Source organism: Engraulis encrasicolus, chromosome 24 (assembly GCF_034702125.1).
Source record: "Engraulis encrasicolus isolate BLACKSEA-1 chromosome 24, IST_EnEncr_1.0, whole genome shotgun sequence".
NCBI classification, from domain to species: Eukaryota; Metazoa; Chordata; class Actinopteri; order Clupeiformes; family Engraulidae; genus Engraulis; species Engraulis encrasicolus.
In genome coordinates this window covers 28,052,766-28,069,359 of record NC_085880.1, presented here as the reverse complement: position 1 = coordinate 28,069,359, position 16,594 = coordinate 28,052,766, and the positions used below count along the sequence as shown (strand labels likewise).

At 44.7% G+C, this 16,594-nt stretch overlaps 1 protein-coding gene across 2 annotated transcripts in view; it reads left to right on the top strand.

Moving 5' to 3' along the window:
• Positions 1 to 248: 248 nt before the first annotated feature.
• kcnma1a (potassium large conductance calcium-activated channel, subfamily M, alpha member 1a) overlaps positions 249 to 16,594 on the top strand; it is a 218,536-nt gene continuing 202,190 nt past the window's right edge. For both annotated transcript variants that reach the window (XM_063191344.1, XM_063191346.1), the window contains exon 1: positions 249 to 1,186. In XM_063191344.1, coding sequence (XP_063047414.1) covers positions 899 to 1,186 — 288 coding nt within the window. In that variant the 5' untranslated portion in view covers positions 249 to 898. The remainder of the gene's footprint in view (positions 1,187 to 16,594) is intronic.

Sequence of the window (16,594 nt, the reverse complement as noted above, 5' to 3'; positions counted from 1 at the left end):
CACTATACGACTACGAGCCAGAGCCAGAGCTGCATAACGCGGCGCGTAGCTACATGGTAATGTCACATTCCGAAGAAGAATGGCAGATTTTTGTCCGTAGGGAATGGTAGACCTTCAATAACTATGCGGTTACTTGCGAATATGACTACTTTGGTTTCTAAGCGTGTTGGTCATCTTTATTATTATGGCTTGGCTCCGCCTTCCTACCTGTAAATCTCCGTTGCCATCTCTGGAGCAGATCTGACGGGCGTTATCAGCTGGCTGCCCGCAAGAGGCTGAAAGCAGTGAATGGGGACGGTGACATTTAATGCTATCGCATGTCACTGTGCGCGAATATACAAAGGGAAAACGCCGTCGTTTGAGACAGTTCATTTCGTTGTGTGGCGCAACCGAAAGACTGGAACTCGAGATATTCTCCTCCGGTTGAAAACGGGCGAAGCTATCGATTAAGTTGGCGTTGGTGAGACCGAAATCGATCCGCTACCTTGAGGTGACCGTGTAGCTGGATGGAAAAGCAGCTCATTCGCACGTATAGTTGATTGAGAATATCGTCAGTTGGTTGTTGTCACGGATCATCTAACGTTGCTGTGAACAACTACAGCCGCATTGAAGTCTGCAGTATGAATATTTCTTCGAGGTGGTGTTTATTCTAAGCGTTTTGGAACCCCCCTCAAAATGAAAAAGAAAAGTCGTCATTAATGCGGATTTAAATGCATCCCGCAGAGGGACAGGCTCTTCGTTACGATCGGCTTTCTCCAAACGGGAACGTTTTCTTTGAGAATTCATTCATATTGTGGGGAACTGGATACAAATATTGAACGAACGTGAGGGATATTTGAAGCAATATGGCTGATGACTGGGGTTGGGGGCGCTGGCAAAAGCTCTCTAAAGCTTTCAGATGCTAGCCGTGGCAGATGGCAACGCTTCTCATGGCAGCAGCAGCTCTATAATGAGTAATAATATCAATTATAATAGAAATCCGGACTCTTCTGTCTCTATATCCAAGATGGATGTGATCATCCCCTTTTCACCTGACGTTCCCTGTGACAGCAATGGTCAGCGCATGTGGTGGGCATTCCTTGCCTCATCCATGGTGACGTTCTTCGGGGGTCTCTTTATCATTCTGTTGTGGAGGACCCTGAAATACCTGTGGACTGTCTGCTGCCACTGCAACATCAAAAACAAGGTAAGCCGTCAGTGTACCCCATTGCTACAGGCCCTGTGTGCGCAACCAACATTGTTGAGAACGTGTGCCAGTGTAAAAAAAAAGGGAAAAAAAGAAGTCTTATTTAAGGGACATGAATGGAGAAACCAGAATGATTAAATACGTTATGTCAGGAGAGCTGTTTGTGGTTTGAGACCTGTTTGTGAACCCCTCTCCTCTGTGTAACCAAAGGTGTTAAGTAAACTTTGAACTAGTTTCCCCTGATAGGCCCACCGGCTTTGTGGTTAAGAATGGCAGCTCTATAAGCACCCATGTCCAATGCAGAAAAGTTCTGCGTCAGTGTTGTCACACAACATAAATCCCACACAACCCATGAGATGGGATATTAACCATGAGAGCAATCCACAGTATTGGATGTGGGCCTGGTGATTCTGTAGTAGGCCTAATGAATCCCTATCATATCATTCTTATGCAAATGAGAGACACATAGGCCTACATCAAATCACAAGGCTAGTTATTCATTTTATACATACAGTTCAAAGGTTTTGGGTCGGTTCACCCCATAAAGCAATGTGTATGTAGTGTATGTCTCTAGACCAAAGGTTAAGATGGGCTCTGTAACTAATTTTCTGACACCATGCTATATCATCAATATAGACTCTGTGTGGTAGACTTACTTAAATCTAATTATCAACATAATTTGATTTGTGTCATTACTTTTGGGTAAGAAAGTGGAAAACATTATGTTCTGTGTCATTCAAGGAAAATCTAGTGTCCCTCTCATTGGTTGTTGGCAGCGCCAATGGTTTGGGCCTTTGTAAACAAACAGTTGCCTTCTCTGCAGAGGTCATGGCTGTGTTGCTGTAGGTCCTCTCAGGAAGCGCCTGGCCGCCATACACCATCATCATGCCGTCAATGTGCTGTGATCCATCTCCTAGATGAAATTTATAGTTACCGGCATCGCACACCAGATGTTCCAGCCTTGGTGCTGTGATTTATATTCAGTGCACAAATATGATATTGCCAGTAGAAGCCATTATGTGGGACAGAACAATTGAAGAGATTCTCCACCGTGAGCCTGTAAGCTATGAATGTTGAGAGAGATGCACAACAACCTTCAAGATGTCAGTCATAAATGGCAGAGGTAGCTATAGGTTGACTGTGTCTGCACACTCTTGATTACGGGAAGTATGGGTAGCTTTTTATTCTTCTCCCACACAAAATCCATACCAACAAACAATCATGATTGGGTAGCCTCCCACTCGTTTTAGTTTGACTCATTTTTTATATATGTATATATATAGTATATATATATATTTTTAGGGCTTTTATGTCTTTATTCCTGACAGGACAGTGGAGGAGAGACAGGAAATGAGAGAGAGACGGGGAAGCATCGGCAAGTGACCCGGGCCGGAATCAAACCCGGGTTGCCGGCATAGTAACCCAGTGCCCTAGCATTAGGCCACAGCAGGGCCTTAGTTCGACTTACTGAAATTGGAAGGGCTCATGGCATGTGTGATGTTGGCATTATAGATACCTCTACTACAGTTACTACCACATCAGAGCGGACCTCACATTATGCTTTGGACCTCTTCAGAATGGAACGAAAAGAACAATCAGCTCAGGATATATACATACAGTACGTGCATTGTGTTCTATCCGAGGACACCTCAATGCAAAATACTCCATTAACCAGATTTGAGAAGGCACAGCACAATCTCACCCTAATCCTGTCCTGCTAATTGTATTCCTGCTACAGTATAGGGAGCATTGGTTGTCCCTTAGCCTTTTAGTTTTCCGGGTACAAAATGAGGCAACCAGAGGTCGGAAGAGATGAGAGAGAGAGAGAGAGAGAGCCCTACGAATGTGTGCGTGTACGGTTACTGTACGTGTTTTTGTGTCCTGTCGCATGTTGGGGGTGACTTTGTTGCTCACAGAGGGCTTTTGACACTTGGATTGTGGCAGGAACATGCTTGTTAGAAGCATTAAGGCAGAGGGGGAAATGTGATGCCGCCGCACAGCTGACTTGGTGAGCCAGCTCCCTCTGGCATGGTGTTAGTAATGGGACTCTGGCACAGGCAGGGCAGGCAGCTCACAGCTCGCTCACGAGGGTATGGGGCTGGGGGTCTCAGATTGGAGAAACTTGGGGGATGTTGAGCCCTTTCTGTGGAGGTGAGAAGAGAGATAGGATCGCATGTCCTCTCCATCTCCATCTCCATCTCCATCTGCCTTTAGCTTTACTGTGCTCCACTACTGACACCAGCACTAGGTCAATTCACTCCTGATGTATGTACCTAGTTAGGGTCTGGAAATGTGCTTGTGTTCCTCATGTGACTTTAAAGGTGTGAGTGATATGATGGACTGGCTGGGAGAGGCACAGCATTCGTGGCATTAAAGTACACGAGTCCTGATGAAGTTGCACTAATTGGTTCAACCTTGCTGCGCTAACTGAATTACTACTAGACCACAGTACAGTGCGTGTCCTACTTTTCATATGTCACACATGGATGGATCGATGGCTGTCTACATTAAATGTATAGGTTATTGTGCTGCTTGGCTTGGTTGATCATCAGCACATGAGAAATGCACCTACTGCAAGACCTGTATATGCTTTGGAAATTATTCTAACACGGTTAACACATTACTTATTAACTCAAATGAACTAAAATTAAACACAAAGCATATGCATGAAACGGTAATGACTTAATAAGAGCTGTCATTTTTTGATTGGTTACATGGCAGAGCCACTTTAAATGCAAGGGGCTTTGGAATTGTGAAAAAAATTCAAAGTGAAACTGCTTTAAGGTGTTGTTGAGTGGCCCACTAATAGTCTGATGTTCTTTTCCCCTTCACCTTAAAAATCCAAATACCACGAAGCTGATTCTTTTCGTCCTCCATCCATCCAGAAAGCACTTTAGCTTGAAATGAGCTGCAGCTCGATGGCCTGTGATTATGCTCTCTCTCTCTGGTACCTGAATGTGACTCCAATCTACGTACATGCGGTGGAACTCTGCCCTGCTGCTCGCTTGAGAACTATACAGTTACAACAATGGAACAGAGATAGATAGAGAGAGAGAAGCGGTTTGTTTTCACATGCCTGGCAGATGGATAGATGCTAAGAGATGCCTGAGAGAAGACAGAGCCTAGAGTGTGTTTGTCTTTAATGCAGACGGGATTGCGGGCCGAGCGTGCCTGCTGAGGGGGGGGTTTGTTGTGTGCCTGTGTATCCCCCCTCGTGCTTGGCAACGCGCCGGGCTGCATTTCGCAGGGCGAGCAGGGGAGCACACGCCCTAGGTTTCAGCTGTCGCTCTCACTAACTGGACCCCAGTGTGCCGGGTACACACAGATCATGTGTTGCCTATGGAAAGACCTATTATAAACTCTCATACAAGAAGGCCTGACCTGAGACATGGAAATGATGAAATGAAATTCTAGTAGTATTGTAGTACTAAGGTAGTAACATTTTTAATGAATATTACAGTCTTCCACTGGCATAATTACCAGCATTATCAGGCTACACACAATATTTTTCCCTCCCACAAATATTTGAGCCACTGGGAGTGATGAGTGAGATCTCGCTTCCCTGTCTATTCTGAAGCTCTTTGATTGGCTTCAAAATACTGCATGTAATGTGGTGCTGCTTTTCCACTTCAGGGGTGCATTTCTCGAAAGAGAAGTTGTTAGCCTGTTAGCAACTTCAGTAGTTGCCAATGGGAAAATGCATTGAAAACAGCAAAGTAGCTAATGTAGCAAACAACTTTGGTTTCGAGAAATGCCCCCCATACTGTAATTGGCTGCCTTTTAATCAGGATGCCATGTTTCCTGCTTAACGAGGGCAAATAAGACTTGATGGGTTCTCCTGATGTCTTTGTCACTCTGGCACACCATGACAAAGTGTCTATGGCATCATTTTTGCTGGTTTTGTTTCCTTTCCAGCAAGGTAGATATGTTCTTCCTGGGGTTTTCTTGTATAATGACGAATTTCCAAACTGAATGAAAGTCCCATTATTCAACCACAGTACGGAACAAAGCAACATTTTCTTATTCTAAATCCAACTACAGCTGTAGAGTCAGTACTACTCTTTCCACAAACTCCCATTTCAGTGCTCTCGTGTGGCAGTATAGTAATGGGTTAATAGGACCTGAACGCATGTTTAATAAATGCCATATATCAAATCAAGCCATGTATAACATGACATAGAAATAGAGTTCACGTCCTGCCTGTCACGGCTGTCACCGTGCTATTAAAAGTCCTTCATCACCCCTGCGCCGCTATTCTGGGTACCTGCTTCAATGGGAAATGTCTACCTGACTCCAGGAAAAAAGCTCAGGGTGGGCGAGCCGAGTTTGGCCTCCGTGTAGCTCGGCCGCCCGTGGCCGCCCCTAAAGCCACCTGATCCTGGAGATGCCAATTTGGCTCTGGAAAACTGTTAAGCGTGTGTGTCCGAGGCCTGATCCTAGAGAGAGAGAGAGAGAGACAGAGACAGAGACAGAGACAGAGATGGAGAGAAAGAATGAGAGAGCCGGAAGAGAGGGAGGTCTACCAGCATGGTGGTGGTGACAGCATCTGCGCTTGGAGATCACAGCATTGTGACCCAGGGCGGCAGTAGAACCAGCTGTTATCTCTCTCAAGTGCCCCCACAGAAGTGGCCCATCTTCAGGGCAAAAATCTGTATGTCCCAATCATTTGTGGTTGACCTGTGGCTCTTTTGAATGCATGTCCGCTTGAGGCTTACTGTACGTACGCGTGTGGCCACAGTTGAAAAAACGCTGGTCATGTTACTGTTCCGATGGCTAATGTTAGATACATTCAATGAATAATTGAATGCAATTTTTATGAGACCTCTCAGTTGTAAAATGGTGGCTCTGTTGCTGCATTTTTCAAGTCTCCTTTCATCCTTCCAATTATGTCTGAGGCCAATCCACAGCGTTTGTCTTTAATGTCACTTCACAAACAGGGGCAGTGGTTGAAAAAGAAGGAAAGGAAGGGGAAAAAAGCAGAAGACGACAAGCAGCCTGCGGTCTTCAAATACAAAAGTGGCAAATAGAAATGCCATGGAAATGCCTGTGGAGCTCTGCCATTGTGGACAAGTGCAGTCGGCCAGTTTTTGATGGCACATGGCAAACCCCTTGGGCTTTGTAAGGTTTATTCAGAGACGCTTCTCTCTCCCCCTCCCCCTCCTCTCTCTCTCTCTCTCTCTCTCTCTCTCTCTCTCTCTCTCTCTCTCTCTCTCTCTCTCTCTCTCTCCATCTCTGGCTCTGGCTCTAGCTCTGGCTCTGGCCCTGCTCATGGCTGACAGTTAGCCCAGTCCCCCTGGCGTGACGAGAGAGGAACACAGTGATTTCCAGACATTGAAAATGCGTTTCACATCATAATTGGTGCTTTCAGCGAACGAGAGAGTCAGGGAGAAAGAGAGAATAATAGATAGATGCAGAGAGAGATAGATAGAGGGATAGAGAGAGAGAGAGTAGGAAGGAATGGAGGCAGGCAGGCGTAACACAGCATAGAGGACATACAAATGACCTTGAGGGATCTCCGTGGATGCTCAGCCTCTCTGCCTGCCTGCCTGCCTGCCTGGCACTGTGCGTAGGCTCCATTTTCCTCTCAGTGCCCATGGCAGACTATGGAGCCAGTGGCACGCTGCCATGCAAGCCCAGTACGCTTTCTTTCTTTTCTTTCTGTCTTTCTTTCTTTCTTTCTTTCTTTCTTTCTTTCTTTCTTTCTTTCTTTCACCGAATCATTTCTTCATTCAGGTAGCAGCATATTGAGATGGATGTTGTCATGGTTATGTTTTGCAAGCCCGTAGGCGTTGGGCTGACGACAGTTTGGGAAATGGACACAACCGTCCAGTTGCCACAGTTTTATGGTTTTCCTCCTAGCGTATTATGATTTGTGACTGTGGAATTTGTAAGCAGAGAATGGAAAATGTCCTATGGTTGACACGCTTCAGGTAAAACAAGACGTTGTGGGTTTCCCTCTTTATTTGACCTCAGCGACGGTGTTTGAATACATCATGTCGCCTACAGATGCTGTATGGGCGAGCTCAAGTTCATGGCTAACCGTTTCATTAAAAATGCATGATAATGCACCGCCGTGTTGGCCATTGACAGCCAGGCCCATTCAGCGAAGACAAAGTATTAATCAGTCAATAGCTATGGCGCTATCGAGTTGCATGCGTATGGTAGTGTAGTTTCCCCAGGGCACAGCCACTACTGGGAGCTTAGGGAGGAGAATGGAAGAGAACCGAATGTTTGCCGTATAGGCGGCCTCAGGGCAAGCTGTCTGGCTACTGGGACTTTCGACGACCTTCTATGACAATATTTTTGTAGCTTACTCCCCGACGTTTCCAATACAATTCTATAAAAAAATAAAATAAAACGTAGAAATGAAAAAACACCAATTAAAAAAATTAAATAATGTCCATTAAAATGTGTGTTACTACATCAGCCTTTTGATGGTAAAATAAGTGTAATTGGTGCTGCAGTTGATAACTGTGTTTCGTTACACACTTGTGTGATTTGCAATAGTGAAACAACCCTTTGAAGTATTTTAGTTCCTCGATTCGTGGCAATAATTCAATAAATCAGCATCATTTTATACATTCATAGAAAACAGGCCTATTGGTTTATCCATGATAACTACCCCTTCTGGTATTCATTGCTCCTTGATTTGTCACCCAGAGTTCAATCACAAGGTTCAGTGATCGAGAACAATAACAACAACCCCTTTTGTTTATTCAGCCTTTGCCGTGAGCTTAGCTCTGACTTATTAAGTAGTGGTGTCGCTTTTTTGCACAGCTTGCTTACCGAATTAATTTGGGTGACTCTAACGAGGCTCTTGTGTCCAAGCAGTAGCTGTGGAGCGGAATGCTCAAACTCTGCCTTTTCCTCTGCTCCCTTTCCCCCCCGAGTGGCGCCGATTCTGTTCAAATCCAGATTTTCAGCACCATGGAGAGCTCATAGCCCTGTCACTCTCCACATACTTAGAATGCTTGCTGCCTTCGGAAACTCACAGAATGTTCTCTTTCCCTCTCATTCTCTCCCTCTCTTTCTCTCTTTCTCTGTCTCTGTCTCTCTCTGTCTCTCTCTGTCTCTCTCTCTCTCTCTCTCTCTCTCTCTCTCTCTCTCTCTCTCTCTCTCTCTCTCTCTGCGCTGGCATGTTTAATATTGTTTGGTAATTGTAGATACTACACTGCACTGATCAATCCAAAAATCATTCCACAACCTGTGTGTGCATGCGTGCGTGCGTGTGTGCGTGTGTGTGTGCGTGTGCGTGCGTGTGCGTGTGTGTGCCGGCTTGGTGAAATGGCAGATTTCTCTGCTGTCAGTTTCAAAAAGGATATCTTCATAGAGAAGGGGATACCCCCTGCCTGTGAAATGAAATAAGTCCTCAGCCTGACTTATAGAAACTGCCTACAGTGATGCCATACAGTGCAGAGGAGAGCAGAGCCCAGCAGAGCATGTGGGTACAGCATAGACCAGCTGCCGGTAAAGCCAGCTCTTCTATCTGAGCACTGTGTGGGCACGGGAGAACATGGCAGCCTATTTCCTATCTTACTTAGTCAAGAAAAAATGAGACTGTCATCCTGGTGGAGGATGTAGGCTTGTATTAACAATGCGCCATGTGGCACTCCCACAACGATTTATGTGTTGTGAGGGGTTGATTTCTGTTTAATAAAATGCAGTCAGGAAGATGGAATGCATGAGAACAGAGATGCTATTGATTGAGGCTGCTGAAGTCATGGAGCGATTTAAGCCCATTTGTGACTACTGCTATCACCAAATAAACAGATTGTGAGGGTCGGCTTTTCAAAAATATCGTTTGGGAGTTTTTTTTTCTCCCCCTGCCCGTGCCCGCTTGTGTAATCAATTACAGAAACACACATAGGAATCAAAGCTTTTAGTGGACATTCACATTTCAAGAGCAGGTGGATTCATCAAGTAAAAATTGTACGGCAGGGCGGTGCACTGTGGGAATTCAATGTTTTTTTTAATGTTCAGGTTTAGAAGAAAATTGCATTTTGGATGAAAGAGGGAGATTGACGCCAGGTTTTGATTACCTGTGCTAGTCTTCATCTTTTAGAGGATTCTGTACAGAGGAGACATTGACACAGACCTCTCTAAAAGCCACTGGGCCATTAATTTTTTCACAATGTTGTACAGGTCCTGAATGGCAGCTAGGAGTGATCTGATGATCTTTTCTGCAGTTCTCACCACCCTCTGTCGTACCTTCTTGTCGGCAGCTAAACATCTGCCATGCCAGAGTAGACAGAGAGGCCGTTGGTCAGGATGGCTTTCTTTCAATGGCACTCCTGTAGGAGGTGCTCAGTGCAGATGTGGGGAGGTTAGCTCTTCATTGTGGGCTAATGCAGAGTCTCTGGCCGTTAATGAAGCGCTGCGCTGATGCCCTCAAGCTTAAGGAAGCTACTGTGATGATTCCCTTGGCTTGGCTCTCAGAGCACCGTCTCTTTGGCAAATTACCAGTAAAACCACTGCCCCCATTATACTGGTCTTGCACTGTACAGGGTGTTGTGTTTAGATGTATGAAAATGTGTGCTCTTGAGCATTTTATTTTCTGGATAGATTTTTGGCTGCACATTTCTTGTAGAACCTGGTCCAGTCCAATGTTGAAAAAACATGTTCTTGAACACCTCCTGGCAGATGTGTGCTTGACTGCATTTTATCCTGTAGGTCTTTGTGTAGTCAGATGTTCAAAATGTCAATGTTCAAAATTTCTCTTGAGATGTGTGCAGCTTGGACAACACTTTTCCCAGTAGAACCTGGACTGGTCAAACATATTAAAAAAAAACCATGTTATTGAACATGTTCTGCACCTTCCTGCCAGATTTGTGTTCTGGACTTGCTTGGTCAGGCTCGGTGATGATGAGATACAGGGTTCGGTTCTGCTGGGGGGTACTCACAGAAGCATAGTGCTGCTCCCAGGCGAGTCCTCTCTGAATGAGGCAGCATGCTGCTGGTTGGCTGGCACTTGCTCAAGAGGCATGCCTGCAGGCAGGAGCCATGTAGCTCAGGCTGCATACACAGTCAATGTTGCAGTGTTAATTTAACACTGAGAAAGGCAATTTGACGTAAACTCTTGAATCAACACAGCAGATTTTACTATGCAGCTGTAAGTTGATGAGCAAAGTGGACTTATAAGAAACTACTTTGTACAATAGTCATGTTCAATTTTCTAAAGCAAAACTAAGCAAGTTATCTCTCTGCACTGCAGTCACCTTACAGATTAGAAGTGTTATTGTCTTTCAGAGAGACAGCAGGTAATCCGGTATTCTGTTGAGATGGGCTATTTTGACAAGATGAGCTACCTATAGGCTGTTAACATCACCCAAGCGTCCAAACGTTAACGCTAACCCCTAGGGGTGCTACTGCAGTCAGTTGTAATGCTTTGTAGCTCATATTGACAGGAGACCACCAGCAAGATGGCAGCGTAAATTCATCTTCCATCTTGGTGAATCACTTAAGAGTAGAGTTTAAGTGTTAATTGACTCATTTTAGTGTTCTTCTTAGTGTTGCTGCCATATTAATGTGTGGCATTCAGTTTTACAGGTTTCAATTGATGCACCTCTGCCTGTGTGCTGCTTAACACATGGAACAAACACTTAGTTGACACCACAGTAGACTAGCTGTAGCTTGTGAACCCAGAGGACCCATTTCTGGATATACCAAAGGCCTCTGTATCTGCTGTTCGTTGTGCCAAGTGTTGGTTACACCACCAGAAGAGAAGGAAAAGCTTCTTATGGCAATGAGGCAGGCAACTAAGACCCAAGCCCCTTCAAGTCTCTGCCATTTTTGTTTCTGGTTATCTTTGTCTCTTTGTATGGCAGTGTTGCCATCTATGCTTTTGTAGGTTTTCTAACCTCTCTTTCCATGTTGTCCCCACAATGGTGATGAGTGGTGTGCTATTTATTACGCTACGGTATTATAAACTATAAGCCTTCCTCTTTGATTCCTGCCTACAGAATTTCTTGCAAATGAGAACACATTGTGTCCTCCCCAATTAGTTTAATGCTGGGCCTCCACAAGGAAGCGTAATTTCATCACTCTACACAAATACCAACGTAGCGCGCAGCTGATCATGTCAAAATTAAATTCCCAGGTGATACAGGTTGACCAGTTTACAGACTGGTGTTAGTCTAGCTCGTACTTCTTCTATGCCTCTTCTAAATATAAAGAGGACCAAGGAACTGATTACTGATTTTAGAATGGGGAGTCACACCCATCAGAGTATAGTCATAAATGGGGACGGTATTGAGGTTGTGACGAACGACAAGGGCTTTGGAACAATTGAAGAGTTCAGATGCAAAACCCCCTAAGTGCCTTTTCAGAAAATAATCTTAATTCATTATTATTTAATACAAAGCTATCAAAATTGCATATTATTTAAAAAAATATTTATGTAATATAACTATTTATATGTATTATCAAGTACATGAATGTAAACCAAACCAACAACGGGGTTCTCTAAAAATATAGAAGTGCAGGTCTTCAGAAATGGAGTTAGGGGGTTTTGCATCTGAACTCTTCCATTATAGATGCTAAATTGACATGGACATGCAATACTGATGCCATCTACAAAAAGGGGATGCAGAGGCTATTCTTAATGTGAAAGCTAAGACAATTTAGGGTGAGTTTTGTACCATTCCTTTGATGAGGGCATTTTATGACATTTTATTACCTTCACCAAATCTACCTTCGGGTACAAATAAAGTTACCTTACCTTACCTTACCTTACCTTACCTTATGATTCTCTTCTGTTGCGTGGTATTTTACTATCAGCAATTCACCACCCCCTAAAAGCCCCCGCGAAAAGTGGGCCAATGACAACACTGAGATTAGACTTGGGGTGAAATGTTAACATTCTACTATGCGTTACAATGCAATAATTGACACCACATTGGCAGTTACCTCCCATCCATGTCAGCTAGAAAGCTGCATAGTTTCGTGTGAGTGACATAATATATTACTCAATCATAACCCTTAACCTTTCCAGATAGCCGTCCACCTTACCTAGCAAGCTTCGCAGCTGGAACCCGAGCCCACTTATTTCCTCTCCTGTTGATTGGACGTAGATTAATGGCGTCTCCCTGTAAGGACGTATCCCGACCAGAATAGAAAGCATAAGATGACGGGGGCGGAGAGGTCAGGGTGGTCCCTGACCTTTCACCTATCACCTCCAGGAAACAGGGTCAGGGTCAAAGTGGTTCAAGGGGTCATGGGAGAAATTAGTGGAGTGCCCTCAGTTAACTGCATGGGAACAGATGTACGTGCATGCGTATGTCTTTGACGCGAAACGCGTGACTGCTAACAAGACGTACGCACATGTGCACAGCAGCCTCTCGCCAGGGACGGGATTATTGAAGTGGCTAGAGATTGGTATTAATTGTGTGTGTGACACACATCTTCTATCTCTATGGAGATGGAGGGTTTTTTTGGTCCATCATCATAATCAGATGTGCGTAGCGTAATGGGGGCACCGCTAGGGGGGTGGAACGGAGGCAGCTGAGGGTGGGGAATGGGGGGATGGGGTAGGGATGTTATATCATTATAAGAGCCTACCATTCACATGAGGCCCTTTCAGGACACTGATTTTGTTGTGCTCGTTGTTCTGTTTGATGTTGTTGTTTTGTCGCTGTTGTCGTCGACGTTATTGTTTTTGTTGTTGTTGTTGTTGTTGTTGTGTGACCGAAACTGTCTGCTGATTCTTCAGTGCCCCAAGATACACTTGCGTTCCGCTGTCTTCTAGAGACACAAAGGTGGCCCTGATCAGAGGCAGCATCTCGAGTTCTGTTGTTTACAGGACTCCAAGAGAACCGAGCTGGGTTGTGCTGCTGTCTTAGCGATGTGATTTGAACACAACTCGGCGACGCGCTAGTCACAGCGAATTAGCCTCATCGTCGGAGCTTCCATTAAGCTAATGCTGACGGCCGGGGTCACTCTGTGCCGCTCTTACAACTCCACACAAAGTGTTGTTGGCCCAGCTGGGCCCTGTTCTTGTGTGTGCTGTGCTTTAACAAAGTGCACAGTCAAGGTACTGCCGCAATCAGATTTAGCCCCGGCGCTGGCTGGCTGCGGCTATATTAAGAGGCCATGTGTGAGATTTACGAGCGAAGGCGAGGCGAGGCAGTCCCCATGTCCCTGCCTCTTTAATTCTCCCTAGGCCACTCCAGGCCCCAGGGAGCCTGACATTTAAGCCAGCTGCCTCCATGTACTGCGTGTGCATGGCTCGCACCCTCGGCCGACTACAGTGCCAGCTTTGTCCAACTGCAGGCTTCGTCGTCTTGCTCTTGCTCCTCGGAGGGAGCGGCCTCTTTTCAGTGAGCAGTGAACAGTGAACTGATCACGTGCCAAGCACTACTACTACTACTATAGTCAAGCTGCAGTATGTGTCTCCCCTCCATTATGTATGAAAAAATAGCTGTGAAATTGTGTAGGGTGTGGTGTATACCAAGGTGATCGACCTGGCTAACTTAGCCCACAGAAAGTGGTAAACCTGCTAAGCTAATAGACAGCATGGAAGGCATCCTTTAGTTAAGGATAGGATGAGTTTCATTAGCGGCTCATTGAGGTGAACATAACCTGGATAGCATAAGCTGGTTAACGTAACCTGGTTTGCTATTGAACCTCCTACCTGGAATAACTCCCCTGAAGCTTCATCATCTGCTGCTTCATCATTGCGAGCTCTGCCTGTGTGTCTATTACTCAGTGTTGGCCTGGTAACTGAGGATACCGTAACCTGCCCTCTGCAAGTCACTTGGACTCAGACTGATACCCATCTAGCTTTAAGTAGATAGGCTTCGCTCTTTGATCCAGGGATCTGCTTAAGGCTGCTTAGTCAACAGAGAAATCCTCTCTTGTGAACGAAGTGTTGTCCTGAGATGAAAGGTCAAATCCCATGCTTGAAACTTCTGATTAGGTTCTGATAAGGTCTGTATAAGTCTGATAAGGTCTGTAAGTTGTGCTTCACAACTTGTGTTGCACTTGTTTTTTATTTCATTTTATTATGTGTTAAGTACTTCAGGAGAATGCTCAAGTAGTGACGACAACAACATCATCATCAACAACAACAACAATAACAACAACAATACTACTACTACTACCACTACTACTACTACTAATGATAATAATAATAATAGTAATAGTAATAGTAATAGTAATAGTAATAATAATAATAAAACACCAACAAATCCACTACTACTTCTATAGTAATAATAATACAATAAAATAGTTACTATATGTTTTACTTGTCATGTGAGCTTGAAGTCCCTTGGATAGAGGCTGGTAATGTGTCTGCAAAATGCCGTCATCGTTTCACTTTCAGTCAGTGGCGTCTGTGGCCGGGTCCTCACCCCTGCCCCGTTTACGCCCCCGCAGCTCGCAAAACAACACACGGCTCAAGCTCAGGGATCAATTAGTCAGACTGACACATGGAGAGACGTGGCATGTATAGCCGACCCTAAAGCCATTGTTTCAGACTAAGTAAAGAGGGCGGATTAAAGTGCAAAGTGTTGTCTGAGTGGACTTAGGTAAGAAGACGTAGTGTGTTAGAGTGAGGGCCTCATTTAACATTCTAATCATGCCATTCCAAATTGCAGCGCTTGCTTGGCCGATTGGGAAATTTTTCGAAATCATGATTGACTATTCGGGGTATTAGCCTGATGAGATGTTTGCGTTTTTTAAGACAGGGTGCGTTTGCTCTTTTGTCAGTCCAATTACAGCTGTTGATGTGACAAGCTTTGACTAGGAAATTGGTGTTCATTGCCATGACATTAACCACCAGATTAGAAAACGAAGAATAACATGTTAATGCGTTTGTAAAAAAAAAAGGAAAAGAGAAAAAAAGAAATGGTTTCATCATTGACACTTGCCACAATATTTCTGAATCTCTCTTTTTTTTACTCTATCTCATCTGAGTCATCATATCATCCGTCTTACCATGCCATTCTCTGGCCTGTGATTCATCCAGTCTTTGTACCATGGCTCACTTCTAATTACTAGTCCCTTTGCTCTGTTAAGACAGGTGGACTTTAAAGAACTCTTTAAAGGGTGAATCACAAAGTAGGGACAGGGAGCCATGTTTATTTAACCACATTTCATTTAAAATGGCTGGACTCTGTTTGATATTTCCACCCAGACACTGAGAAGTGTGTATTTTCTTACCGGCTTAGGATCAAGCTACAGACGGACAAAGCAGGAGTTTGGCATGAGGGCTTGCTGCTCGTGCAATTTGCCACCTCCTTTGAATTCTAATTTGACACCAGGCTTGAATTTAGTGTGCTGCTGCTGCCTCAGAGGAACCTTCAAGATGGAGTCTAGGGGCTTGTTTAAAGGATTCGCTTACACCGCGTGCATCTCGTTATGCTGCCTTATACCGCAATTAACCCTGCGATTGCTTTTTGTTGTTTAAAGCCAAGTGGAGCCGCACATGCTGAATGGGGGAGTTGACACACTCCAATGCACTGCCGTTTGCTTCATATCTCTGGCAAACTGCAAACTGTGCATTAACATTTAAAATGGAAAGCTGGTAAAATTTTCTTCAATATTTCATCAGGATCACATGACACAATTACGATCACCATGATGATGTGACATTACAACAACTCCTCTCGGGGATCGTTTGTCATCAGTAGCCTCCAGGCACAACAGAATGGAAAAGTCTTGTGCTCTAACTCCCCGGTGATGTTCAAGTCTGTTTTAATGTCATTTTGTGTCTCTTTTACTGCTGACTAACCAGGGTGTTTTGTGTCAACAGTGATCTATGTCCTGTGTCCCAGTCTGTGTGTGTGTGCGTGTGTGTGCGTGTGTACTGGAGCGACTGAGTCTCATCCAAAGAAACTGGAGTAACACTACAAGTGGAATCCCACATCAATAATTGAGGACAGGCTGCTGATTTGTTGTGTTGTGGACACGGATACGGCGTCTGCATGATTCATGGTGTTTGGTGCTTGGATTCGGCACCAGAGGCTGAGTTTGTCTCTGGTGTGTGCTGTGTGTGTAAATCAATAAGGGAAAAAGATTCCTACTAATCGTCAATGAATTTATGGATTTTATTTTGCAATAGTCCAGTCGTATCGCACAATTCTGCACAGCACACATGCTATAGTTCCCAATAAGGCAAACGATTCCTAGTGTTGTCGAGGAAATGAATATTATTCTGAAATAATCAAGCAGGGAAGCTGACAGGAGGGACAAAGGGGTCAGTTGTCCCGGGTGCAGGGAGAGAGGAGCCCAGAATTGGGTCCTCGTGACATTGTATGCATTGAGTAGGGGCCCTTTTAGATAACTTTGTCCTCGGCCCAGCAGTCAGCGGCCCTGTAATCAAGTCATGTCTCATAGAACTGTGCTGGGTTGTGTTTCTCGAAAGCGCAGTTGTTAGCCAGTTAGCAACTTGGGTAGTTGTCAATGGGAAAT